General features: G+C 46.5%; 2 protein-coding genes across 2 annotated transcripts in view; both read right to left on the bottom strand.

Moving 5' to 3' along the window:
• PDCL3 (phosducin like 3) overlaps positions 1-27,995 on the bottom strand; it is a 122,411-nt gene that overhangs the window by 49,680 nt on the left and 44,736 nt on the right. The window lies entirely within an intron of this gene.
• Positions 12,498-18,835, bottom strand: LOC116764200 (histidine-rich glycoprotein-like). The gene is made up of 2 exons (XM_032652564.1): positions 14,864-18,835; positions 12,498-14,604 (listed from the first exon to the last, which is right to left on the bottom strand). Exon 1 carries the CDS (start codon positions 18,807-18,809, stop codon positions 17,775-17,777), a length of 1,035 nt encoding a protein of 344 aa, XP_032508455.1. The 5' UTR covers positions 18,810-18,835; the 3' UTR covers positions 12,498-14,604; positions 14,864-17,774.

The following is a 27,995-nucleotide window of genomic DNA, read 5'->3' as shown; positions in this document are numbered from 1 at the left end:
TAAACCTGAGCAAATCACCGCCACAGCTCCTGCCTGGTGGGCTGCTTCAGTACCAGCCTGATGCTGGGCAAGGGGGGCTCCTGCCCTTGGCCCTGTGCCCTGAGGGCCCTGCTCCACACCCCACAAGGTCAGAGGACCAGGGCTCCATGCGACGTGTCCACCCAGAGCTCCAGCTCACCTTCCAGACCACTGCCAAGGGCACCTGTCACTTGTCTGGATACAACTCAGGAGCTAAGAATGGTTTCTCTATTTTTAAATGGTTGAAAAAAATCAAAAGAAGAATGACGTGAAAATTACATAAGATTCAAATTTCAGTGTCTGTAGGTAAAGTTTTCCTGGAACACAGCCACGTTCCTCCACTTACACACTGACTGTGGCTGTTCTCACCCAAGACGACAGACGTGGCAGTTATGATAGAGACCCATGGGCATTTACAGACATACTTGCCAACCCCGGGGCTAGACCCCTGCTTAGCATGCCTGAGACCCAGCATTCGCTGCCCACAGGGCTCCAAAGCCCTTCTGTCAGCACGGCCTCTCCTCTGGGTTTCTTCCTCACAGTGGCCCAGGGGTGACTGTTTGCAGGGGGTGCAGATGGAGCTGGGATGACGCCGTCAGGGACAGGCCCCCTCGGTGGGTAAGGAGGGAGGGTGGGAAGATAACAGTGGCAGATCTGGTCCCAGGACCTCAAGCCGGCCCTCTCAGGCCACCGTGCTCCAGGCTGAAACACCGAGTCCAAGAATTCGATGTTAAAACTTGGCTTTTGCGTTTGTCAGGAGAGAAAGATCCACTATCTTTCATGTTAGCTTGACTGAGAACTTTTAAATGTTTAGCAGAATGGCACGTGGGCCTCCATTTGTGCTCATGCCACCCATGAGCTCAATGTCACCCACAGTGTTGGGACGGGGCCTCTACCACCACCTCTGCTCGCTCTAGCTGTGGTGCTCTTCAGCCAGAGTCTCGGGGATTCTTCCCAAACCCACTCTGGCTGGATGTCCCTGCTCTCACGTTTACATAATTTCTTTCAATACTTACAAATTAATGAAACATGAATGCGAAAATAAGGAGCTTTGCTGTTGAAAACACACAAGTTTAATATCTTTATCTTTGTTTATGAGTCTCGACTTAACACTTTTCACACTTCAGTTAACTATTGCATGTGAACAATTCCATATGAGGTGCCGCCTTATATGCACTGGACACATAAGGGGTCCAACACACGAACAGCACTGCATTGGACACTGTACTGAAAGGCACTGAAAGCTTGGTAGACATTACTTCGGTTAATTCTCACAACAGTCCAATGTGACAGATGCAGTTATAGCCATAGATAATGCAGCTGGAACTCAGAGAGGTTAAGTTACTTACCCCAAATCACACAGCTAGCCAGTAAACAGATTTTTGAACTCAAGTCCAGCTGACTCAGAACTCCAGGGCTTAACTTCTGTGCCATCCTCCACATGGCAACTCTCTCCCAATATTCGGGGAATGGACAAATGAATAAATAGTCACCCACAAGCCAGAAGCTCCTACTAACTGGGTGCTGGTTCTTGGGGGGAGTCAGGATATGGGGGTGGAAGTGTCGACAAGCTACAGGTGATTCATGGCACACATCCTGCAGCATCAATTTTACTTCTTTAAATGTTCAAGTGAACTTGGAAATATCATGGGATGAGATGCAAACATTGAATCACTTCCAAATATAAAACAGAAGACTTCCAAGAACCCTGAGGTTCAGGCTGCTTTGGCCTACCTCCCCATACCCTGCGGGGTTCACTGTTGCTATGGGCTCTTGGGTGGGAATTTCAGGAAGCACAGTCCTGTGGAACATTATAGAGAACTGCCTCAGGATCGGGAGAAGGGGCAGTCACAGAGGCTTGTCTGAGCCTTGCCTGGCATGGCTGCATTGTAATGTGGGCGAGGGCTCTGGAAGGGAGTGCTGAAAAGCGCTATGGCCAGGCCCCAGCATGGGCTCGTCGTGAACCCTGGGGGAGTGTGGGCGCACAGGAGGCTATGGGGCCCGGGACGGGCAGAGGCTGCAGGCCCGCTGGATGCTGCCCCACAGTTACACTGAATGTGAAATGGTGTCCTGCAAAGCTAACACACCCCCCTTAAAAAAGTAAAATTAGAGGAAGGATGCCTTTGAGACATGCGTGCCTCGCATGAATCCCATTCTGGGAGGGCAGGTCCTCAAATGAAAGGGGCTGGGGCAGCCCTCCCCTGAGCCCTGTCATGGGGTCAAAGTTCCCTTCCTTCCCTCTAAAACCCCACGTCAGCCTGGGCTATGGGGAAGCTTTGGGGTGACTAAGCCCTGAAACTGTTCGTGTTCGCGCATCGTTCTGGGGAGACAGTCCTTAGGGACACATAATCCCCCAAAAGGTGAGAAGCCATTGCCTTAAAGAGCCTCGGGTAGAAAAGTCAGACCTGGGGGTTTTAGACAAATCAGACCAACAGCCAGGGAGCTGGGCCTATAGGAGCCTTTCTAGCAAGTTCTCTCCACTCAGCATTGGCTCCAGTTTCTCCCACTGACATGAACTGTTGGATTCATGACACATAAGCACCCTGACTTCTGTCTGCATTTAGCACAGGCCCTGGCAATGCATGTCTGCCGAGCTGATCAAGGCAAAGGGGTATCTGATGCCTAGAAGTGGAGCTGCTCGTACAAGTAAGGCCAGGAATAGTCACACCTTCTGCCTGCCCACAGCAGGAGCGTGCGCTGCACCATTTAGTGCAAACAACACCACTACAAAGTTTGCATGAGGAGCCTGGGGCTACGAGAACTTACATGTCCTGCTCAGGGTCACAACTGATGGCCTCAGACTCAAGCCACATATTAGCTAGGTGACCCTGGACAAGTTACTCATTGTCTCTAGCCCTCCGTTCCCTTGCTGACAGAATGAGATTGATACACTTTTGCAAAGATTCAATGACATGGTGTGAAGATGAAATGATACGAGGTGTACAAAGTGCTTAGAGCATGAAAGGGGAGGTCATGGTTGGCTGATCTTATACTAGTAATAATTACTACCTTTATTACATGCTTCCGTGAGGGGCAGCTGGGGAAGGAGGGGATGCAGAAGTACCCTGAGATATAATCCTACAATTGATTTGTGACTTGCGTCTGACCACACCGAGTAGAGCTGCTGAGAAAAAACCCAGTCATAATCTACCCAGAGCTGCTTCCGTGCCATGCCCCACATGCACTAACGGAATTATTCCTCTCAAAGACCCCCATCCTAGGAGAGGAAGCTGAGATTCAGGGTTTAAGCAATTTTCCGAAGACTCTCTGGCCTGAGAGAGTAGCGGCAGGACCTTACCCCCGCCTCTGTACACCTCTGGGCTCCACTGTGGGCACAGCTCTGTCTGGGGGGGGTGGTGGTGGTGGGAGTCTGGGCCCGCGTCAACGACGGGGTTGGCATTTTTGGGTCAGGGACTTGGGATGCGTCAGGGATAGGAGTCCCGTCACCAGACTCCATCCCGGGGCCCCCTCCCCTCCTGACCTCATTAAAAGCATCCTCTACAATCTCAAAGTGTGCCAAGATGCGGAGCTGGGAAGTTCATAAATCAGAGAGCTGCTGAGTGGCAAACAAGCTTGTTTCAGAACTGCAAAAAAGGAAGTGACATTTCCCCAGGGGGCTGCAAAGATGCTTTTGTGAACAGAGACGGGAGAGGGACCTGGCAGCAGGCCCGCGAAGACACAGGTGCATCTGCAGGGGGGCCCGAGCTCTGCCCAGGTCCGCAAGCGCCTTCATTATCCACAGCTCCGGGGGCCTCTGCTTTGGCGTCACGGTCGGCTCCTTACCCAGCCACCTGGCCATATCACACCATGCTCTTGTCCGCTCCCGGCCTCCTGTTACACCGACGATACAATTCACACCCTGGGCCCACATGGCCCTATGATCTGGCCACTTCCCGCTTCTCCGTCGTCTGCTGTCACCGTCACTAGCCACGTCGGCAGCCTTGCTTTCCTGGGAGACCCCAGGCTTACTCCCGCTGCTAGCCTCGGCACCGGCTGTTTCCTCTACACCTCTCTTCCCCCAGTTCTTCAAACAACTGATTCCCTTTGCTGTTCAGCTGTTACCTCTTCAGAAAGCCCTTTCCTGACCTCCCAATTTAAATTGTTCCCTGAAGTTAATCACCGTAACGTTGACATTTCCAATCTGCTTCATAAAGCCTTCAAAATCACCAGCTAAAACGATTTTGTTTCCTTCTGTTCCCTTTGGAGGCAAAGTCTTGCCTGTCCTGTGTACTACACGCTCCAGAGTTAGACCAGCGCCTGGGGCAGAGGAAGCTCTCGATGAATCTTTGCTGAATCAGCGACCAAACTGGTGCAGGAATGAGGCTGCCGGTGCCAGCGGTGAGTGCAGCTTGCTGGCGGGTGCCCGGCAGGGACTCTAGCTTCTGGGTAGCCCTCATCGTTCCAATCCATGCTCAAGGCATCTCCTCAGATGGCTACTGGGGGCCGTAGGAAGATGGAGCAGAGGGGGAGGTGGGAGAAGATATCAATGTTCCTTGAGTTTTGCTTTTCTTAAATTCTGAGGGTCTAGATATTATCATCTATTATCAGCGTGGCCTTGGGACCAGAGGTACCAGCATCATCCGGGAACTCGTTAGAAAAGCAAATTCTCAGGCTTCATCCCAGACCTACTGAACCAGAAACTGTGTGTGGTACCCAGTGATCTGAGTTTTAACAAGCCCTTCCGGGTGATTCTGAGGCCCCAGCATGCTGAGAACCACAGCTTTAGCCCTGACCGCCTTAACCCTAACTTCACATTAAAATCATCTGATGTGCTTTAAGGATGTGCAAATGCCTGGCCCCGCCCACAGGGATTCCCATTTAGTTGATCTGTAGGGGACCAGGCATTGGTATTTTTGAAAGCTCCCTGAGTGATTCATAGGCAGTTGGGCCCGAAACCCCCTCCCGTGGGGAGATGGAGCTTGCCTTCACCCTGGCGGCAGATCACCTTGTGGCCACTTGGGGTCCCTTACAGCGCAAGGCATCCAAGTCTTATAGCAAGAACTGGTTAATTCAACTAATATTTATGTGGGCCCATGACCTCAGCGTTCTCCTGGGTCTTAGAGGCATAAAAGATACAACCAGTTCTTTTAGGAACGGTGTGATTTATTTAGGTGTTAAATTAAGAACAAAGAACTAATGGTAAGGACTGATAACATCACCCTTTTGTGCCCACGTTTACCTGGGTGACCTAAAGCAGGTCACGTAAGCTCCCTAGGTCTGCACTGGGGACAGTCACACTGAACCCACTTCTTAGGGCAGGTGAGAGTACAGAGTGAGAAAATGTGAAAAATACAAAGCATGACGTACAAAGAAGATGACATTATTATTTATTAGCTTTATTTTCCAACCCCAAGCGCTGACCACAGGCAGCTGTTAGAAATTCACAGTATTAGCCGAGGAGCCATTGACTTCAGTCACTTCCTTTCCTTCTACAGATGACGACATGGAGGCTCAGGGGAGTGCTTGCTTTGCCCAAGGACACAGATGGTGGGTGGCAGGGTCAGGGCTTGGGCCAGCGAGGACCTCTGGCTTCAAGTTCTGAGCTTCCCAGTACATCTTTCCCAAGAGAAGACCTAGGAGGAGGCTATATTGACAAACTGAAGTCCACCAGGGCCTTGAATCCATACGTCATCTGAGGACTGCAGTGGAGAGAAGGTTCTGGAAACACAGTGTTTTAGTAGCTGAGGAGCTGGACTGAGGAAGAAGGAGCGGGGTTGTTCCGCAGGATGCCAGAGGGGAGAAGAGAACAGAAGGCTCCCGGGACAGAGAATATCTCAACACACAGAAGGTACTTATAAGAGGCAACGAAAAATAGAACGGGGCTACCTCGGGGGGTAGTGAGTTTCCTGGGACAGAAGGCATCTTTATATGCTGGGCAAAAAGCTCGGAAATCCTGTGTCCTGTATCGTTTAAGGCTGAGGCATGGCTCAGAGACCGGACTCCATCAGGGATCGTCGACCCTGACTGCCCATTGGCATCACCGGGGGAGCTTCTCAAACACATGGAAGCTCAGGCCCCAGCTGTGGTCATTTAAACTCAGAATCTCTCGGGGTGGGAGGCAGGCATTGATGTTTTTCAGAAGTTTCCCCAGATGATTCTCATGCACAGCCAGAGTCTAGAACCACTAGACTAGGTGGTCTTTAACTTCCAAATTTGGGATTCTGTGATTCTAAGAAATTCCCTTAGGACAGGAAGGAAAATCCCCTCCCCCAACTACCCCCGTAAATGTGTCATTTTCTTAGTGGTTTTGAGCTGGCGCTAAGAAATTCTTTTTTTTTTCAGGGGACCAAAAAGGCTACTCATGCAGACAACTGAGCTGGAGAAGACGGGTTTCACTGCCTAGCATGCCGTGATCAGTCTGTTCCTGAAGTATCCGTAGGATAATTACGAAAACCCAGGGTCTTTGTTTTTCAGCTTAAACCTAAGTCTGGCTCCTCTGGAAATGCTGTACGTGAGGGCTCACTGTCATTTCTGCAGACAAGCTTTTGTCAAACTTAATCCACATCGCCGTCCAGAGTACCTGTTAAGAGGGCTCCTGAGCTCAGCACAGCAGCCTGGGCCTCTGTGCCCCACGCTGTGCCCACGCTGAGCCCAAAGACATCAAGGGCACACTCTCACTCCCTCCAGGGACCCTCCCTATCAGCCCGGGGCACTAGACCAACACATTCCCCCGAAATGTTTCCCATGCTCCTTCCGCTGTTCTAAAATGAGACAAAGACGTTTCTAGAGCATCATGCGTCTTGCCTTTGGCACTTTATAGAGTGAGGAGACCCTGGCCTTACTGATACGCCGCTTCTCGTTGAAGGCGAGCGCTTCTGCTTTACAACGACAGAACCTTCATTTCCAAGGGAGCAGCTGCTTGCAAAATAAGAATTTTTTGGAGGCTCATTTCAGGGGAAAGAACACGAAGCTGTGCCAGGGGAGGCCAGGGTTCAGGTACCAGAACCCCCTTTTCATGGCCCTTTGGAGCCTAAGGTGAAGAGACCCCTGTGGCTCAGAGACTGTTAGGAGATGAAACAGAGATCACCTGGTGGATTAGTTAAGAGCTCTCCAGAGAAACAGAACCAATGTGTGTGTGTGTATATCTGCTTATGTATAAATCCCATGACCACAAGGGCTTTATTCCACATATGCAAGGCTGGTTCAATATTTGATCATCAATCAATGTAGCCCATCATATCAACAGGCTAAAGAAGAAAAATAGGATCATACCAACTGACACAGAAAAGCATTAGATGAACTTCAACACTTATTCATGATAAAAACTCTCAGTACATTCAGAATAGAGGGCAACCTCCTCAACCTCATAAAGAGCATCTACGAAAAACCTAGAGCTTACGTCATACTTAATGGTGAAAGACTGAATGCTTTCTCTCTAAGATCAGGAATAAGGCATGGACGTTTGCTCTCACCACTCTCACTCAACACAGTGCTGGAAGTCCTACCCACTGCAATAAGGCAAGAAAAAGAAATAAAAGGCATTCGGAGTAGAAAGGAAGAAATAAAACTATCATTACTGGCAGAAAACATGGACTATGTCTACTTTGAAAATTCCAAGGAATTTACAAAAAAATTTCCTAGAACTAAGAAATGGGCTCAGTAAGGTTGCAGGATACAAGATCAACACACACACACACACACACACATCAGTTGTGTTTCTATATACTGACAACAAACAAGTGGAAGCCAAAATAAAGAATGCAACAGAATTTATAGTTGCTTTGAAGAAAATGAAATACTTAGTAATAAACCTAAGAAAACATGTCTAGGATCATTATGCTACAAATTACAAGATACTGGTGAAAGAAATCAAAGAAGACCTAAATTTACGGAGAGCCATACGGTGTTCATGTATTGGAACACTCAACAGAGTAAAGATGTCAATTCTCCCTAACTTGATCTATAGCTTTAATGCAATTGCTCTCAAAATCCAAGCAAGGTTTTCCCAGCAAGGTAGATGAGATATCATCAAGACAATCTTATTCTAAATTTCATACGGTAAAGCACAGTGTCTAGAAGAGCTAAAATCATCCTGACAAAGAAGAATAAAGTGGGAGGAATCCTTTGACCCATCATTAAGGCCTGTATATAAATACAGTAATCAAGATAGCATGGTAGTGACAGAGAGATAGACACACGGACCCATGGAACAACAGTGAACTCAGAAATAGACCCACACAAATATGCCACTAATTTTTGACAAGATGCAAAGGCAATTCAATAGAAGAGAGAGTTTTCAACAAATTACGCTACAGCAACTGGACATTTGTAGGTCAAAAATATGAACCACAACCTAAACCTCATACCTTATACAGAATTAACACAAAACGGATCATGGAATCCGTTTGCAAAGTAACATGCAAAACTATAAACTTTTATAAAATAGGAGAAAATCTTCAGGAACTAGAACTATGCAAAGAGGTCTTAGACCGACACTAAAAGCATGAGGCACAAGAGGGAAAACTGACAAATTGGACCTCATCAAAATTAAGAAACCTTTGCTCTGTGAGAGCTCATGTTTAAAGGGTGAAAAAACAAGCTACAGGCTGGGATAAAAGGTTCACAAATCACAAATTTGACTAAAGATGAGTATCTAATATCTATAACAAGTCTCAAAACTCAAAAATCCAATTAGAAAGTGGACAAAAATGGCAAAAGAGGTGCACAGACATGTCACTGAAGAGAATATACAGATGGCAAATAAGCACATGAAAAAATACCCAACATCATTAGCTGTTAGAAAAATGCCAATTAAAACAACAATGAGGGCTTCCCTGGTGGCGCAGTGGTTGAGAGTCCGCCTGCCGATGCAGGGGACGCGGGTTCATGCCCCGGTCCGGGAAGATCCCACATGCCGCGGAGCAGCTGGGCCTGTGAGCCGTGGCCGCTGAGCCTGTGCATCAAGAGCCTGTGCTCTGCAACGGGAGAGGCCACAGCAGTGAGAGGCCCACGTGCCGAAAAAAATAAATAAATAAATAAAATAAAAACAACAATGAGATATCATCACACGCCTGCCGGAATGGCTAAAATAAAATATAGTAATAACACCAAATGCTGGTGAAAATGCAGAGAAATTGGATCTCATACCTTGCTGGTGGGAATGTAAAGCGATTCAGCCATTCTGGAAAATAATCTGGCAATTTCTTTTAAAAGTGAAAATGGACCTAACGTACTATCCAGCAGTTATACTCTTGGGCATTTATCCCAGAGAAATGAAAACTTACGTTCACAAAAACTTGCACACAAATGTTCGTGGCAGCTTTATTTGTTAAGGGCAAAAAACTGGGAAAAACCCAGATGTCCTTCAGTACGTGAATGGTTAAGGAAGCTGTTATCCTTCCCTACCATGGAATACTACCCAGCAATAAAAAGGAAGAAACTATTGACACACACAAGTTGGATGGATCTCAGCAAAGTTATGCTGAGTGGAAGGAGCTCGTCTCAAAGGTTACATACCATATGATTCCATTTATATAATATTCTTGAAATTATTAAATTACAGGGATGGAACAGAGCAGTGGCTGCCAGGAGTTGGGCAGAAGGAGAGGTGACGGTGGGTAAAAAAGGATAGCACGAGGGATCCTTGTGATGAACTGTTATGTATTCTGACTGTGAGGGTGGTCAGCAAATCTACACATCGCCTAGTACTAAGTACACACACACACGCACAAAACTGCATGTAGAGGTGGTGAAATTTGCGTAAGTTCCATGCATTGCATCAATGTCAGTGTTCTCATTGTGATATTACACTACGGTTATGTAAGATGTTACCATTGGGGGAAACTGGGTGAAGGGGGTATGGAATCTCCCTGTATTGCTTCTTATCAACTCATGGGAATCTACAATCATCTCAAAATCGAAAGTTTTTTAAAAGTGCAATTATCCTTGGGGGAAAATATTCCTATATAAGTGTACAGATTCCTTTGCATACCCATTACCCAAACTGTTCCCACTCCTAGGGGGTTGAGCCCTATTTCACAAGGGGAAACTAGGGCAAAAATGGTTAATGTGGCCAAGGAAATATTACACCTTTAGTTGTACGGCCAGGTCTCCTCAATAACTATAGATGGGGCATTATTATCCCTATTTTACCCATGAGGAAATTGAATCTCAGAAATGTAACTTGTCCAAGGTTATATCTTGAGATTATTGGACAGAAGTCTATTGGTTGTAAATTACAGAAAGCTTATTAAGGAAAAAGGTGGCATTGGCTCAGGTAACTGAAAATCCAAGGGATTCAGACACAGCTTGACCCAGGAACTAAAACCATGTTGCCAGGATTCCATTTCTCTTCATTTTAGCTCTGCCTTCTTTTGCATTGGTTTTATTCCCAGACAGAATCTTCCTCAGTGATGGCAAAGTAACTTACATGCCAGCAGGTTAGCAACCCCATAAAAAGCATCTCTCTCTTCCAATACCTCCAGAAAAGTCCTAGATTGATTCTGATTGGTCCAGCTAAGTCACATGCCCAGGAGAATGGACTCTTCTGATTGGTCTGGTCTGGGTCACATGCCCACTCCTGACTGAATCGTCTGGACCAAGAGTGGGAAGGACTGGGTCCACAAAGAGAAGGCTGAGTGAAGAGAGAACATGCTATAAAAGACCCCATAGAAACTCTGGGGTAGGTTGGAGGCCTTCCCACAAAGGGACCAGATAATAGGCAGTAGCCCAGCTCTCCTTTGACACTGGCTCCCTCTCCTGCTGATATGCCCTCCTCACACCCTTCTTGCCCCTATAATAAGGGCCAAGGATTTCTCTGGAATCCATACAGCAATCTGAGGATTGTACCAGGGGCTAGTCGTCTAAGCGCAGCACTCCTCTCCTGAACACACCGTAGACCTGCCTACTTCACAGAGTGGCGGGAAGACAAATGAGTTAATACAGGCCAACAGCTTTGCAACTTGCCTATGGATGGCCATATGTAATCCCCAAGTGGCTCAGGCTCCCAAGCCCACTTAGGTGGACGCCAAGGGCCTGCAGTGTTTCCTCTCCTGCTCCTACGTCATGGGAGCACAGTCCTAGTCACTGCATAGTAATTGCCTACTGATCAGCAGCCCTAGACCCCACCGTGGGAGGGAGAAGCCATGGTGCCGCTGTTCCGTGGCCCTCCAGAGCCCGCACCCCGTGCAGAGCTGGTGAGGGCAGCTCTGCTTATCCAAAGGCCCTGCCGGGCCCCGTCCCATTCCCTGTGTGTGCTTTCGTCTGTTCCCAGGAACCCCACTCATTAGTCATTCTCACTTTAATCGCCTTCTCCAGTTGACACACTTAAAATTAATGAGGAATCTGTTTTCATACAACCAGCTAGTTAGCGAACGGGCCGATTTCCCCCCCTTCAAATGAATCTTGTAGGTAAAATAACGAAAAAACATGTTTCTCTCTCCCACCCAGCCCCACTTTGAATGTTCTTGGCAGCTCTGAGTGGAGCCAATATGTAAAAATCAGACCCTTTATTGCTCAGTAATTAGCCCAAATTAGCTCAAGCAGATGAGTTTTCTGGTGAAGAGGAGGGCCAGACATGGGAAGGGAGCCCAGGGAAGTGGTAGGTGCTTGTGTGTAATGAGCATTGGAACCAACAGCTTCCTGTGTTGGATTTCCAAGGGCAGAAGGTTCCCCTGGATAGACTGGGCTAAGATATTTCCTGAAAATGGAGGCTTTTAAAAAAGAGTATTTCCCCTCAATCTCATGGTTTGAAATGTCAGGTATTGGCTGCTTCCTGGGGTCTGTGTCGGGGGAGGTCTCACCCCGTGAGGCAGGCAGGACAGCCCAGATGTGTGTCCCCGACCCGCTGCCTGGCCCACGGTGCCCTGGGCATATCACTCTCAAAGCACCCACCTTGTGGGGCTGAAATGTCCTCTTCACGTGTCCCTCGCAAGAAGACGTGGGTCCTTTGAAGGCAGTGTCTGAATCTTTCTTGTCTTTATAATATGAGCCCAGTAGTGTACTTGGCACAAAGTAGATGCTCAACAGAGACGTGTTGAGGGGAATGGATACAGTGGATATTCAGGTATCATGATCATACAGACGCTGCTCACACACGAAGCCAGGTGGGTCGGGGGGCTCTGGGCACTTCTGTGCTTCCAATGAACCTGACAGGCTACCAAGTGGGCCTCACTGTGCTCTCTCCTCCCTCCCTCACTTATGCTAACGCCTCCATTCTTCAAGGCCTGCTGTTCCCTTGATTTCAAAAGGATCGCCCGTCCTGGCTGACCTTCACCAGCAGGGCCTGTGACTCCAGTCTAGGAGCCACCGGACGGGGTAGCAGGGGCGGTGGGATAATGCGTTTCTCCTCATCCACCTTCCCTCTGACCTGGGAGACAGCTGTACCTGGGAGAATTTAACGAACGACCCCTGATGGAAGCAAACACAAGCTCCCAACCCTACAAGCTCCCACCCATCTGAGCTCAGAGCCAGGCCAGAGCGAGGGAAGGAATAGCAGCAATTCTGAGGCCGAGGAAGTTCAGGGTAAAGAGACTCAAGCAATGATTCCTTTTAATTCTTGAAATGCTCCAGCTCCCCACTGCTCTGCTCTCAGCAGAGGGAAAGTCAGTCACATCCTGCTTGCCACAAAAATGAAACAAAGTGTTCAGCTGCTTAAAACTGCAGGGAGAAGAAAGCCCTCTGAGAGAGGGTTGCCCGACTGAGCAAATGAAAACACAGGGTGCCCAGTTAAATGTGCGTTTCAGATAAACGAGGAGACATTTGAGTGTAAGCATAGCCTATGTAATAGTTGGGACATACTTATACTAAAAATCACCGTTTGTTTATTGGAAAATCGCACTTAGCCAGGCGCCTGTACTCTTGCTGGTAAACATCTCTGAGAGGTAAAGGCTGCTGCTGAATCTCCACAGAGCATTGTGTTTGCAGATAGTGGACAAACGTAGGAGGCTTGGGAGGTGGTGGACCACACCCATGGGTGACCCAGCGAAGCTGCAGGGAGTCTGGAGGGAAAGTCACCCCCATCACGGGATTGATCGGGGGTCACCCACCTCAGAGGAGTGAGAGGGACCGGCAGACCACGAGGCAAGCACGAAGGTGATCCCGTGGGAAATATGGAAAACTCGGGAATAAAGTAAAGCTTTCATGTTAGGGAAATGGTTTTAAAGTGATGGAACGTCAGCCACTAGAAAATATGTTTGGGAGCACATTTTTACAACTTTGAGAAAAGGGCTCACTCTCTTGCTTCCCTCTGAAGAGACCTCAGTTCCCTGGGGCTGGTTCCCGAACAAACCTGGGAACCATGTGGCTGGATGAGAAGGGCTTTGTCCCTGCAGTTACCCTGCAGATAAATGTCAGGCTCTTCAGGGTTAAATCTCAGCTCTGTGGCTTCCCAGCTGTGCAATCTGGGGACAGTTACTTAACCCTTCTGTGCTTCAAGGTCCCCATCTCTACATGGGGCCACTATAGGCCAACCTCATGGGGTTCTTGTGAGGGTCAGGGTGTAGTCAAGGCTCAGGACAGTGCCTGGATATGGGAGGTACCCAGCAAGCATTAGCTCAGCGTGCATCAGCCATCACTGCTCCCATTTCCTATGGAGAAGCTGAAGCACAAAAGAGGGAAAAGTGATTTATGGAACAACACAACCTTGAACTTCAGTGAAAGAAAAGGCACCGAAGCACAGGACTGCCCCGTCACCCCTCTACTCATTTGGTCAGATTTTTTCTTTCATCTTTCTGCCACCATGGGACAAACTCCTACTGGGCTACTTTCCAAGCTCCGCTATAGTGCTGCGGAGGGGACTGGGCCAGGGCTGGGCTTTAAGGGGGCAGAAGAGAGAGCTCATAATGCATTGATGGAAGGTTACTGAGCTTGAAAGACAGGGTCCCCTGTTGAATCTCAAGTGACCGTGGACTGTGTGTAGTTGACAGCTGGGCTGTGCGTGGCACTCAGGTGAAGGCCACGGGTCAAGAGCAGGGGAGCAGAAGTGCCCACAGGGATATACAACAGGTGTGTTCATCTTAGGTGTCAAGAAACTGAGTTGCCCTCAGGCCTCTCAGGTAAGCTGCGTTCATTATAAGGATAGTTCTGGAATAAAGGAAGCCAGAACACAGACTGCATGGGCAAGCTTCAGGGGAACCCCAGAAATATTCTTAGAGCCAGGCCTCACGGAGACAGGAAAGTAGTGCAGGAAGTGGAGGGCCTTTTGGGGGACGGTCACTGTGTCACAGAAGGAGTCCTGAGAAGCCCTTTGCCATTACATTCACTCAGTTCCCAGCTGGTCTCTCCTCCGGTGCCCCTGTGGTTGCCTACCAATCAGCTATCAGCTACAGATATGCCTTTGTCCAATCGGCTGTGGCCTCCGGGTGACGTGATCATGGTTCCAACATGGCTGCCCACATGGGAGCAACTCATAGAAGAGGACTGTAGATGGGGCAGATACTCTAAAGCTTGTCCATGATTTAAATGGCATTATTTTGTTATTTTTTATTGCTGAGCAATATTCCACTGCATATATGTACCACATCTTCTTTTCTTTTCTTTTTTTTTTTTTACCACATCTTCTTTATCCATTCCTCTGTTGATGGACATTTAGGTTGTTTCCATGTCTTGGCTATTGTAAACAGTGCTGCAATGAACACTGAGGTGCATGTATCTTTTTTTTTTTTTTTTTTTTTTTTTTTTTTTTTTTTTTTTTTTTTTTTTTTTTTTTTTCGGTACGCGGGCCTCTCACTGTTGTGGCCTCTCCCGCTGCGGAGCAACAGGCTCCGGACGCGCAGGCCCAGCGGCCACGGCTCACGGGCCCAGCCGCTCCGCGGCACGCGGGATCCTCCCACACCGGGGCACGAACCCGCGTCCCCTGCATCGGCAGGCGGACTCTCAACCACTGCGCCACCAGGGAAGCCCGCATGTATCTTTTTGAATTATGATTTTCTCCGGGTATATGCCAGGAGTGGGATTGCTGGATCATATGGTAGCTCTATTTTTAGTTTTTTAAGGAACCTCCATACTGTTTTCCATAGGGGTTGTATCAATTTACATTCCCACCAACAGTGCAAGAGGGTTCCCTTTTCACCACAACCTTTCCAGCATTTATTGTTTCTAGATTTTTTGATAATGGCCATTCTGACCGGTGTGAGGTGATACCTCATTGTAGTTTTGATTTGCATTTCTCTAATAATTAGTGATGTTGAGCATCTTTTCATGTGCCCCTTGACCATCTGTATGTCTTCCTTGGTGAAATGTCTATTTAGGTCTTCCACCCATTTTTAAACTGGATTGTTTGTTTTTTTGTTATTGAGCTCCATGAGTTGTTTGTATATTTTGGAGATTAATCCTTTGTCGTTGTTTCATTTGCAAATATTTTCTACCATTCTGAGGGTTGTCTTTTTGTCTTGTTTATGGTTTCCTTTGCTGTGCAAAAGCTTTCAAGTTTAATTAAGTCCCATTTATTTATTTTTGTTTTTATTTCTGTTACTCTAGGAGGTGGGTCAAAAAAGATCTTGCTGTGGGTTATGTCAAAGAGTGTTTTTCCTATGTTTTCCTCTAAGAGTTTTATAGCGTCTGTTCTTACACTTAAGTCTTTAAATCCATTTGGAGTTTATTTTTGTGTATGGTGTTACAAGTGTTCTAATTTCATTCTTTTACATGTAGCTGTCCAGTTTTCCCAGCACCACTTATTGAAGAGGCTGTCTTTTCTCCATTGTATGTTCTTGCCTTCTTTGTCATAAATTAGGTGCCCATATGTGCATGGGTTTATCTCTGGGCATTCTTTCTCCCCATGATGCCTGAGACAGAAGACGAGGCTCAGTGTCAGAAGGCAGTATTTAACAGCACTGACTCCAGCCTAATCCGTTTGTGTGGGAGAACTCATCACTTATCCCGGAAGGCTTTGTTCCTGAAGGGCTCTAAATATGAAATTCACACCATTTGGATTTAGGGATAAAAAGCAGTTTTGCTTTGCTTTTTAACCTGACCATTTGGTTTGAAAACCCAATAAGGAGTGGAAATTATAACCACTGAAATTAAAGAATGTGGCTTTAGGACTTGTTTTTTCTGGCCAAGCTGTGAGAGGAAAACAAAGCTTCCATTCTTCTCCCTAGAGATGGAACCCGGTAAGGTGAGTTTTATTACATTGTTGTTGATAAAAAGCAAGTGGGAAATGCTTGGAAATGTGAACAGATACGAAGTAATAGGCTGGGAATTTTACAGCATGAAGTCAGTGGGTTACAGCCTTCTTGACACTGAAGAAGGTCCTCTTTGCAGACTGAGGTAAGAAGACGAGGGGGGCTATGCAGGTACCTGGAAGTAAGGAATTCTGCGTGCAAATATGCACAGCGAGTGCAAGGGTGAATGCAGTGCAGGAGATGGTCCTGCTCGCCTCTGATGACTTTAGAAACCTGGTTGGCCAGGGGAAAGTCAAATTTAAGCAGTGCCTCTGTTTCCTATTTGGGCCCAAATGGGAAAAAGTAAACAGACTCACGTAAGCATCAATGGAGTGTCAACTATGTACCAGACTGCAGTCGGACAAACCCGCGTTTAAATGTGTGGGTCTGTCACTCATGAGCTGTGACTCAATCACTCTAAGCCCCAATTTCCTCATTTATAAAGTGGTTCTCACAGGAACAACACTTGAAAGTGACAAGGCCAGTCCCAGCTCTCTGACACCTCCTGAGACGGCACTAGAGCTGTTTACAGCACAACAAGGAAGGAAGTCCACCAGCACACCCAACACAACTTTCTAAAACTCTCACAGGACCAGCTCGCTCTCTATCCACTTCTCCATTCTACCTCCCCTAACCCCAGCTGCAAGAGTATTTTCTTCTTCCTGAGATCTCTGTGCCCTTTGCTCTGTAGATCATTGTAACCTGACGTTCAGGCCTCTCCGGTCTCTACCCCACCCTCTCTCCGTGCAGCACCTCAGTGGGGTGAGACTGGGGTTGGCAGCTTTACACGTCATAATGACATCTCTTCTCCTGATGCACAGCCATGCCATAGGCTGATGTGATGATTAAAGAAACCACAGATATAAAACCACTCACAATAAGCCAGAAATATGCAGCAAGCTCAGTGCATGTTTGTTTCCTTCTCCCTCCCCCAGACACAAAGATCAAATGGGCCTGAAAGCGTTTTCACAGTCGAGCACACGACAGGAACATCTTCTGATGAGAGCGCTGCTTTGATGCTGAGAAAAAAGTTGCAGAGAAATGGTCTAAACCAGTTGGGTATGAGGGTCATTTGTTCTTATATGGGCCGATTCCCATGGAGGGATGGGGCCTCCCTTTTGGAAGGGAATGTCCCAAAGAGGTTGAGATAGTAGGGGGGCAGGGGATGATTTAATGCTAAGAGGGTGAGAAATAGTAGGAATGGAGGTCTTGAGCCGGGTAGGGGTTGAAACATTAATCTGTGGACCAAAGAAATCCCTCTAGAAGAGTCAGTTAGCAGTGACCTATCCTTATTTGCGGCTGGAAAAAAGCATGGTTGGGGCTATTTGATGTCTTCTAAGTCCCCTACATACACACACATACATGATTCACTCCCTCTTTTTCTGGTGTCGGCCCTGATGACACAACAGACCAAACCTAGAAGGAGTGAAAACGGCAGAACTTTCTAGATGGCCTAGGTTCCTTCCCCATGAAGAAAATGAAACCATGGGGCCCCTGGGGGTGCAGATCAATGTTGCTGTTACAGGACACCCCCGCCCAAATTCACATGTTGAATGCACACTTGTACAACCTTGTACAATTCGGGTTTATGGCTCCAGAGGCAGAGAAGTGGCCCTAGTCCCTTCCTGCACGGATCGCAGTATTAATGAATCTGTTCTAGAAGAACACCTCTAGAGCAGCTGATGTTCCAGACCCCAAAGCATTCTTCTTACAGCACCATAGAGCTTGGGTGTGGATGGGGTGGGTTTGCGAACGTGTACATGTGTGTGTGTGTGTGTGTGTATGTATGTGTATATGTGTGTGCATGTGTGTATGTGTATATATGCATGTGTGGTGTGTGTGTACGTGTACAGTGTATGTGTGTGAGACGGTGTGTGAATGTGTGTATGTGTATATGTGTGTGTACAGCGTGTGTGTGAATGTGTATGTGTGCACGTATGTGTGTGAATGCATGTGTGCATGTGTATATATGTGTGAATGTGTGTGTATATGTGTGGTGTATGTGTACAGTGTGTGTGTGTGAGTGAATGTGTGTATGTGTATACATGTGTGAGTGTGTATGTGTATATATGCCTTGTGTGTGTATGTGCGTATGTATGTGTATATGTGTGTATGTGTATATGTGTGTGTACAGTGTGTGTGTGTGAATGTGAGTGCATGTGTGTATGTGTATATATGTGTGTGTGGTGTGTGTGTATGTGTACAGTGTATGTGTGTGAGACGGTGTGTGAATGTGTGTATGTGTATGTGTGTGTACAGCGTGTGAATGTGTGTATGTGTGTACGTATGTGTATATGTGTGTGTGAATGTGTGTATGTGCATGCGTGTATGTATGTGTATATATGTGTGTGAACGTGTGTATTGTGTGGTGTGTGTGCATGTGTGCACTGTGTGTATATATTTGTGTGCGTGTGTGTATATGTGTGTATGCATGTGTATATATGTGTGGCATGTGTATATATGCATGTGTGGACGTGTGTGTGCATGTATGTATGTATGTTTATATATGTATGTGAGTGCATGTGTGTATGTGTATATGTGTGTGTGTGGTGTGTGTGTATGTGTACAGTGTATGTGTGTGAGACGGTGTGTGAATGTGTGTATGTGTATGTGTGTGTGTACAGCGTGTGAATGTGTGTATGTGTGTACGTATGTGTATATATGTGTGTGTGAATGTGTGTATGTGTGCATGTGTGTATGTATGTGTATATATGTGTGTGAACGTGTGTATTGTGTGGTGTGTGTGCATATGTGTGCACTGTGTGTATGTGTATGTGTGTATATATTTGTGTGCGTGTGTGTATATGTGTGTGTATGCATGTGTATATATGTGTGGCATGTGTATATATGCATGTGTGGACGTGTGTGCATGTATGTATGTATGTTTATACATGTATGTGAGTGAATGTGTGTGTGGTGTGTGTGTGGTGTGTGAGAGTGTATGTGTGAATGTGTGTATGCGTGTATGTATGTGTATATGTGTATGTGGTTGTGTGCATGTGTGAGTGTGTGTGTGTGTGCACGTGTATGGCAGCCCCTCTGCCTTCTCCACCATCAGCCACCTCTGCGACACCCTGACTATGAACAGGGGTGCAACACAGCTGTAGAGATCTTCAGCAAACCTGCCCTTCGGATGGACACCTTCATTTCTGGCCCGACAGCAGAGCTGGCTGAGTTCCAGGGCTCCAGAGCCGTTCTCTTAAGGCATCCCTTCAACGTGGCTTCCTCTGGCACACTCTCTCTGAAGTCATTATTACTCATTAGGTATACTGAGCGCAGGAAAAAGTAAGTCAAGGATTAGGAAAAAGAAAAAAATCATCTCCAGGAGAAGCACCAGTATTGTGTAAAGCTATTTTGAACTTGCATGAGATTTTTTAAATGGGAAACATGTTGGGTAGGGATGGCCGCTGTCACAGCTGACTTAGGGATGAACGTGGACGCCTGAGCCTTTCACATATTAGACACATGATCTCAGAATTCCATTTTTAAAAGATAATTCTGCCCGGGCAGTGGGATGAGCAGCCTCTAAATCCAGGTCCTATACAATCTAGGCCACCTTGAGGATCCTCGACAGGAACAAGGGAATCTGAGAACTCCTTGTACATGGACAGAAAGAATGAGAGAAGAAAATGGGAGCCTGACCCTCTGGACATGTGCCACCCAGGGTCAGAGGGAGGCCACTGGGCACACCATGCCCAGGGGAGCCTTAGAAAGTCAGAGGCTCTAGAAACATTCCAGCTTATTCTGCTCTAACATACGCCTGCTTCGCACTGGAAGCTTTGGAGCTGAAATGAGTATAGGACAAATAGAAGATGCATTAGGATCAAGGTGACAGGCTGTAAGGCATTTGAATTAATGTTAATTCTGTGTCAATTTGGCTGGGCCATGAGTTCAGCTATGTGATAAAACATCATTCTGGTGGTTTCTGTGAGGGTGGTTTTAGATGAGGTGAACACTGAAATCAGTGGATTCTGAGTAAAGCAGATTGCCCTTAATGCGGAGAGGCCTCATCCAATCAGTGGAGGGTGTGAATAGAACAAAAACCTGACCTCCCCTTCGGAAGAGGGAATTCCATGGAAAATGGCCTTTGGACCTGAACTGCAGCTGCTTTGGTGCTCCAGCCTGAGGGCCCACCCTACAGATTTTGGACTTGCCAACCTCTGTAATCATTTAGATAACAAAGAAGATATAAGTAATCTCCCTTTCTCTCTCTCTAGATTGACAGGTCGATCTAGATAGGGATATACACGAGAGAGACAGCCTATTGGTTCTGATTTTCTGGATAATCCTAATACATCGGAGGAAGACGGCCTTGAGCTAGCGTTTCCTGGAAGGAGGGATGCAGTAAGGAGTGGGGCACAGGCCTGGAGTCTAGGCGTGGGTGTGAGCCGTGGCCCCAGCTGCCCTGGGCGGGTGTGTGCGCCCCAGGCCCCAGCTGCAATGGCTGCTGCTGCCCTTGCCTTCCAGACGTAACCATGCTGGGCTCTCAGGATGACGCCTAGCAGTTAACAGGCATTATCGCTGGCAATCTTGCTTTTCTCTCTTTCACAAAGGGAGGAAGACAGCGAGTAAGAAGGCTGGGCTAGCATATCAAACTTTGTTGGATACAGCTAAAGGAGTACTGTGAGAAAATTTATGGTGCTAAATGCTGACATTAGAGAAGAGGAAGATCTCCAATCAGTAATCTAAGTTCCTGGGGCTTCCCTGGTGGCGCAGTGGTTAAGAATCTGCCTGCCAATGGAGGAGACACAGGTTCGAGCCCTGGTCCAGGAGGATCCCACATACCGCGGAGCAACTAAGCCCGTGAGCCACAACTACGGAGCCTGCGCTCTAGAGCCCACAAGCCACAACTACCGAGCCCATATGCCACAACTACTGAAGCCCACGTGCCTAGGGCCCATGCTCCACAACAAGAGAAGCCATGGCAATGAGAAGCCCATGTATTGCAATGAAGAGTAGTCCCTGCTCGCCACAGCTGTAGAAAGGCCACCGGCAGCAATGACAATCCAACACAGCCAAAAATAAATAAATAAATTTATTTTTAAAAAATAACAATTTAAGTTCCTACCTCAAGAAACTAGAAAGAGAAGAGCAAAATAAACACAAAGGAAGCAAAAGGAAAGAAGTAGAAATGAATGAAATTGAAAATAGGAAAATAGAGAAAATTGATTTTTAAAATGAATGCTGGTTTTTCAAAAACAATCAATAAAATTGATAACCTCTAGCAAGACTGATAAAAAGAAAGAAAGAAGAACCAATCATCAATATCAGGAATGAAATGGGGTATATCACTATGGATCCTCCAGCCATTAAAAAGATAAAAAGGGAATATTATGAATAACATTAAACTTGTATATCTGAAACTCTAAGAAATGGACTAATTCTTTGAAAACCACAAACTATCACATCAACCAAGATGAAGTTGATAATTAGAATAACCCTATAGCTATTAAAGAAATCACATTAGTAGTTGAAAACGCCCCCAAAAGAAATCTCTAGGCCCACAAGTTTTCACTAGAAAATTCTACCAAACATTTAAAGAATTAACACCAATTTTACCCAATCTCCACCAGTAAGTAGAACAGGTGGGAACATTTCTCAACTCATTTTATGAGGCCAATATTACCCTAATACTAAAACCAGAAAAATAATACTACAAACATATAAAACTACAGACTAACAACTTTCATGAAGTTAGATGTTAAAATCCTCAATAAAGTATTCACAAACCTCATCCAATAATGTATAAAAAGAATTACACACCATAAACAAGTAGGATGTCTTTCAGGTATGCGAAGATGGTTCAACATTCAAAAAAATCATTCGGTGTTAGGCTCCATTTCAATAAGTTAATATAGAAATATCATATAATCGTGACAACTGACACACAAAAAAGCATTTGGCAAAATCCAACACCACTCATAATAAAATCTCAGCAAGTTAGGAACAGAAGGGAATCACCTCAACCTGACAAAGAGTTTCTACAAAAAAATTATGACTAATATCATACTTAATAAGGAAACGTTTTCCCTCTAAAATCAGGAACAGACAATGATGTCTATTCTCACCATTCCTATTCAACATAGTACTGGAAGCTCTGCCCACTAAAATAAGGCAAAAACAAGAAACAAACAGCATATATTTTGGAAAGGAAGGAATAAAACTGTATTTATAGATGATATGACTGTCTCTGTAAAAACCCCCCAGGAATCTAAGAAAAACCTGCTAGAACTTACAAGTAAATTCAGTAAAGTCAAAAGCTACAAAATCAGCAAAAATGAACTGCATTTCTATACACTGACAATGAACATGTGGAAAATGAAATTAAAAATACAAGACCATTTATAATCATTGCAAAGAAAATAAAATACTTAGGTGTACACTTAAAACATGCACAGGATCTCTGTGCTGAAAATTATAAAATGCTGATGAAAGAAATCAAAGAAGACCTAAATTTATGGAGAGCCATACTGTGTTCATGGATTGGAACACTCAACAGAGTAAAGATGTCAATTCTCCCTAACTTGATCTATAGCTTTTTTTAAAATATAAATTTATTTATTTTACTTATTTATTTTTGGCTGTGTTGGGTCTTCGTTGCTGTGCACGGGCTTCCTCTAGTTGCAGCGAGTGGGGGCCTACTCTTCGTTCCAGTGCGCGGGCTTCTCGTTGCGGTGGCTTCTCTTGTTGCGGAGCACGGGCTCTAGGCACGCAGGCTTCGGTAGCTGTGGCACGCGGGCTCAGTAGTTGTAGCTCGCGGGCTCTAGAGCGCAGGCTCAGTAGTTGTGGCGCACGGGCTTAGTTGCTGCGCGGCATGTGGGATCTTCCCAGACCAGGGAAGAACCTGTGTCCCCTGCGTTGGCAGGCGGATTCTTAACCACTGCTCCACCAGGGAAATCCAATCCATAGCTTTAATGCAATTGCTCTCAAAATCCAAGCAAGGTTTTCCCAGCAAGGTAGATGAGATATCATCAAGACAATCTTATTCTAAATTTCATACGGTAAAGCACAGTGTCTAGAAGAGCTAAAATCATCCTGACAAAGAAGAATAAAGTGGGAGGAATCCTTTGACCCATCATTAAGGCCTGTATATAAATACAGTAATCAAGATAGCATGGTAGTGACAGAGAGATAGACACACAGACCCATGGAACAACAGTGAACTCAGAAATAGACCCACACAAATATGCCACTAATTTTTGACAAGATGCAAAGGCAATTCAATAGAAGAAAGAGTTTTCAACAAATTACGCTACAGCAACTGGACATTTGTAGGTCAAAAATATGAACCATGACCTAAACCTCATAACTTATACAGAATTAACAAAAGATGGATCATGGAATTTTAAAGTAACATGCAAAACTATAAACTTTTATAAAATAGGAGAAAATCTTCAGGAACTACAACTATGGAAAGAGGTCTTAGACTTGACACCAAAAGCATGATGCACAAAAGGGAAAATTGACAAACTGAACCTCATCAAAATTTTAAAAAACCTTTGCCCTGTGAGATCATGTGTAAAGGATGAAAAAACAAGCTACAGACTGGGAAAAACGATTTGCAACCCATTTTGGACAAAGGACTAGTATCTAGAATATATAAAGAAAGCACAAAACTCAACAGCACATACCAAAAACTCCAATTAGAAAACGGGCAAAAGACATGCAAAGGCATTTCACCCAAGAGGAGCTACAGATGGTCAATAAGCATACGAAAATATGTTCGACATCGTGAGCCATCAGGAAAATGTAAATGAAAACCACAATGAGATGCTACTACACATGTATTATGATGACTAAACTAAAAAATAGTGACAATACCGACAACCAGCGAGGATGAGTTAAAACCGGATCTCTCATACACTGCTGGTGGTGATGCCAAGCAGCGCAGCCGCCCTGGAAAATGGTTTTGCAGTTTCTTGTGAAACTAATCATGCAGCTACTATTTGACTCAGCAATGGCCTTCTCATCTTTCATCCCAGAGACATGAAAACTTATGTTTACCCGAAACCTGCATATGAAAGCTGAATTCATAGCAGCTTCATCTGCTATACCCCAAAACTGAAATTCATACCTTTTCATAGGTGACTAGTTAAACAAACTAAGGTACATCCGTACTACAGAATACTACACAGCAGTATACAGGAACGAAATATTAGTGCACTAAATAACCTAAATGAATTTCCAGTGATTTATGATGAGCGTAAAACGGCCAGTCTCAAAAGGTTACACACTGTATCAATTCACTTATGTAAAATTTTTGAAATGACACAGCGTTAGGAATGGAGGACAAATTAGTGGCTGCCAGGGGTTAAGGATGGGGGTTAGGGATAGGGGAGGTGGGTGTGATTGTAAAAGGGCAATGTGAAGGATACTTATGATGTTGCAACTATTCAACATCTCCACTGTGGGGTGGATACATGAACCCGCTCTGGTGATAAAATGGCATAGGTTCTAACACACACACACACACACACACACACACACACACACACACACACAAGGAAAACTTGGGAAATCTGATCAAGCCAGTAAATTGTATGTGTCAGTATCCTAGTTGTGATATTATAGTTTTGCAAAATGTTACCACTGAGGAAATGGCAAAGTATAAAGGGGATTCTCAATAGGACTAAAATTTTCTCAAGTTCAAGGGCACCTGCTTTGGCTCTTTATTTCTCACACAATACTTAGCTCCAGAACCCTTCACACAGTAGTTTCTCAATGAAGCCTGAGAATTCCCTTATAATTGATGTTATCACCTGATGAAGTAGGCATGAAAGATTGTCAGCATCTTCATCGACAGAGACTAGGAAAAGTTTCAGTGATGTGGTATTTATCTTTTCCAAGGACAATCTTCCATGGAACAGCCACTGGCATATGCTCTCAGCACACGCTCGGCATTTGTCACTCACATACATCACACGCACAGCTACAGAGACGGTGTTATTACTATGGTCCGACAGGAGTCCCGAGTAACGGTTCTCATGGCAACCATCAACGAGCCACTTCACACGTGTACCTGTCAAATCACAGACATGACTCATGTTTGCAACCCAGCTTCTGCCAGGAGATGCTTCTTCCTTGTGTTCAGCTTTCAGCTTATTATCAATTATATCATGGTTACCATTCAATAAACGATGTTATTTAGTCTCAAAGGACCCTATATTGGGCCCATCTATAACCCTCGATGAGAAATGATTACATTCGATTCAATTAAACAAGTGTTGGCATTTTCTATATACAAGGCACTAACCTGGGATTTCTAGGGCAACAAAGATGAATAAAGAGGAGCTCCTGCTCTCAGGCAGCTGACGACATCACACACGGAGGGTCTCTGTGCCAATGACGCAATAAAAGACTAGCTTTGATATGAGCTGTGAGTGAGGACAGATTTGATGCTTTGGGGCCTTGGGGCCTTGGGAGAGATGACTTCCTGTTCAGAGAGTGGGGTGGGGAGAGGCACAGAAGCTTTACTGAGAGAGCTGTGGCCTACGATGTTAAAAGCCTGATCACCAGATCAGCCTATCTAATCCCAATCCTGGCTTCACCAATTACCAGCAGGTCATCTTGGGCCAGTGCCCCCCCTTTAGAATCAGGAAAATACCATCAGCCACTCAGGATCAGTGTGAGAATTAAAGGTATTTGACCTCCTTAGCACAAAGCCTGCCATACAGTTAAGTGCTTCATTAATGTCGGCTATTATTATTCAGCTGGTAGGAAAAAGATGAATAAGACACATCCTCTTCTTGAGTTGCTCTCCATCCAGTGGGGATGGGAGACATACATTCAGACAAGACTACAGGGCAGTGGGACCCATGGTATTACAGGCCGGACGAGACCCATGTGGATCTCACTCGGGGGGCCGCAGGGAGCCACCAGCAGACGCCTCGTGGTCATCGCGGTGCCCTTCACTGCTGCCTAGAGCGGGTTTTATTCACACGGCCGCCACCGGCTTCTGTACCAGCTGTTTACCAAGGACGAACGCAAGGTGGGCTGAGCCCACCAATCGCCTCTGCCCCCTCACTGTGTTCATTTCCTTGTTGCCGGTTCTTCCTTGCTCCTGGCTGTTTGCAGAGCTGCAGAAGGTGGAGTGTTTTATGTGGGGTCTCCTGTGGGATACTTCTCCCCCTGGTTCCCTGTGACAAGTATGATCGCAGAGAGAGACCGGCTGAGGACCCATCATCACCACAACCCCCTTCAGACACAGGTGCATCCAGTTCGCTCCCAGCTCACCACTTTGGTGTAAGAACAGTGTCAGTGCATTACCGCTTCTGATCTCGAGGAAGGGTCCCCATTTCCTGGGCTGGGGGGTGGCGGGGAGGCAGAGAGATTGCATCTTGCAGCTCAAAGCATCTTTTTCCTCCTTGCTTTGAGTCAGCTTCATGAAGGCCTGTGACAGAAGAGCGTGCCTTCCGTGGATTCACTGTCCTGTGGCCCAGACGGCATCCAGGTACAAATCCTGTGTCTAGTAGCCCCACCTCGGACCCTGGAACTGGGCAGAGCCGCTGTGGTCAGTTCTGGTGTCCACCAGACACTGAGTCAATCGTCTTCTACACAATCAGTCATCGCTTAAAATCTGAGGTAAAAACTTTTAGCATCGTCAGTTTGAAGTCCCAGTAAATTCTGTCCAAACATAGTAATAAAGACACATTTTTTTCAGAAGGAATATTAACAGTGGAAAGGCACACTGTGTACTTGCTTTCCTGACTGATATCAGTGTGCAGGAAACCTGGTGAGGGCTCCGAGGCCCCCACGAAGCCAACCTCTCCCTGCGGACTGGGAGCAGTAACTGCAGGTAAAACATTTGTGAGGAAATTGCAGCTTTTAAAAAAAATAAATTTATTTACTTATTTATTTTTGCTGTGTTTCTGTGCGAGGGCTTTCTCTAGGTGTGGCGAGCGGGGGCCACTCTTCATCGTGGTGCACGGGCCTCTCACTGTCGTGGCCTCTCTTGTTGCGGAGCACAGGCTCCAGACGCGCAGGCTCAGTAGTTGTGGCGCACGGGCCCAGCTGCTCCGCGGCATGTGGGATCCTCCCAGACCAGGGCTCGAACCTGTGTCCCCTGCGTCGGCAGGCGGACTCTCAACCACTGCGTCACCAGGGAAGCCCGCAGCTTAAGCTTTGCCCCCTGAAGTCTAGCAGAGGGCAGGCAGGAGCCGTGGAAGTGAGCACAAGGAGGAGACTCCTCCAGGGAAAGCTTTAGGATCACCTTCCAAAGAAGCACGTAGGTCAGAGCATGAGGAGTAACTGCCCAGAGCCCAGGGGCCTGTGGGCAGAGAGGGGGCCGCCCTGTATCCCCAGAGACTTCAGCCCTTGGCAGTGGCGGAGGGTGGGCTTAGAGCAGGAACCTTGGGGCTCTCTTCTCCAAGTGGGTGTCAGGAGGTGGTGGGCCCAGAGTCCCATCCTGTCCCACCACCCATGCAGGGAGCACGTTCTCCTGGGGCCCCGGACTCGAGAGCTGGAGCATCTTCTCCAGGTGTGAAAAGCGATTCCTGGTTTAGAGAGAGCAGCTCCCAGGCCTAGAGACTCTGCAGCTGATCACAAAGCAGCCCTGAGGAGCATCACAGTTGAGGTCAAGGGCTACAGCCCAGACAGGGTAAGGCTGGCCTCCCTGCCCCTGAGCAGCCCCCAGGGCCCAGGGCGGTTCTGGTCCCCTTGTTGGTGTCCCTGCCTGGAAGACGGTCCTTCTGCTCTGAGCCACGACTCCCCAGCTCCTGGGACTCTGCCAGTCTTCCTCGACCTGTCCTGGAAAATTGCGAAAACTGCTTACATTGTTCCAGTCCAAACCCCATTCTGGAGCTTTAAATGTTCCCGGCTTGTTTAAAAAGTTAAAATCTGAGCTCCCAGAGTTCAACTACGAGGTACTGATTGGATAAA

The sequence above is a fragment of the Phocoena sinus genome, chromosome 13 (assembly GCF_008692025.1).
Source record: "Phocoena sinus isolate mPhoSin1 chromosome 13, mPhoSin1.pri, whole genome shotgun sequence".
NCBI lineage: Eukaryota > Metazoa > Chordata > Mammalia > Artiodactyla > Phocoenidae > Phocoena > Phocoena sinus.
Note: the sequence above shows the minus strand (reverse complement) of the source record. Positions and strands in the feature narration are given on the sequence as shown.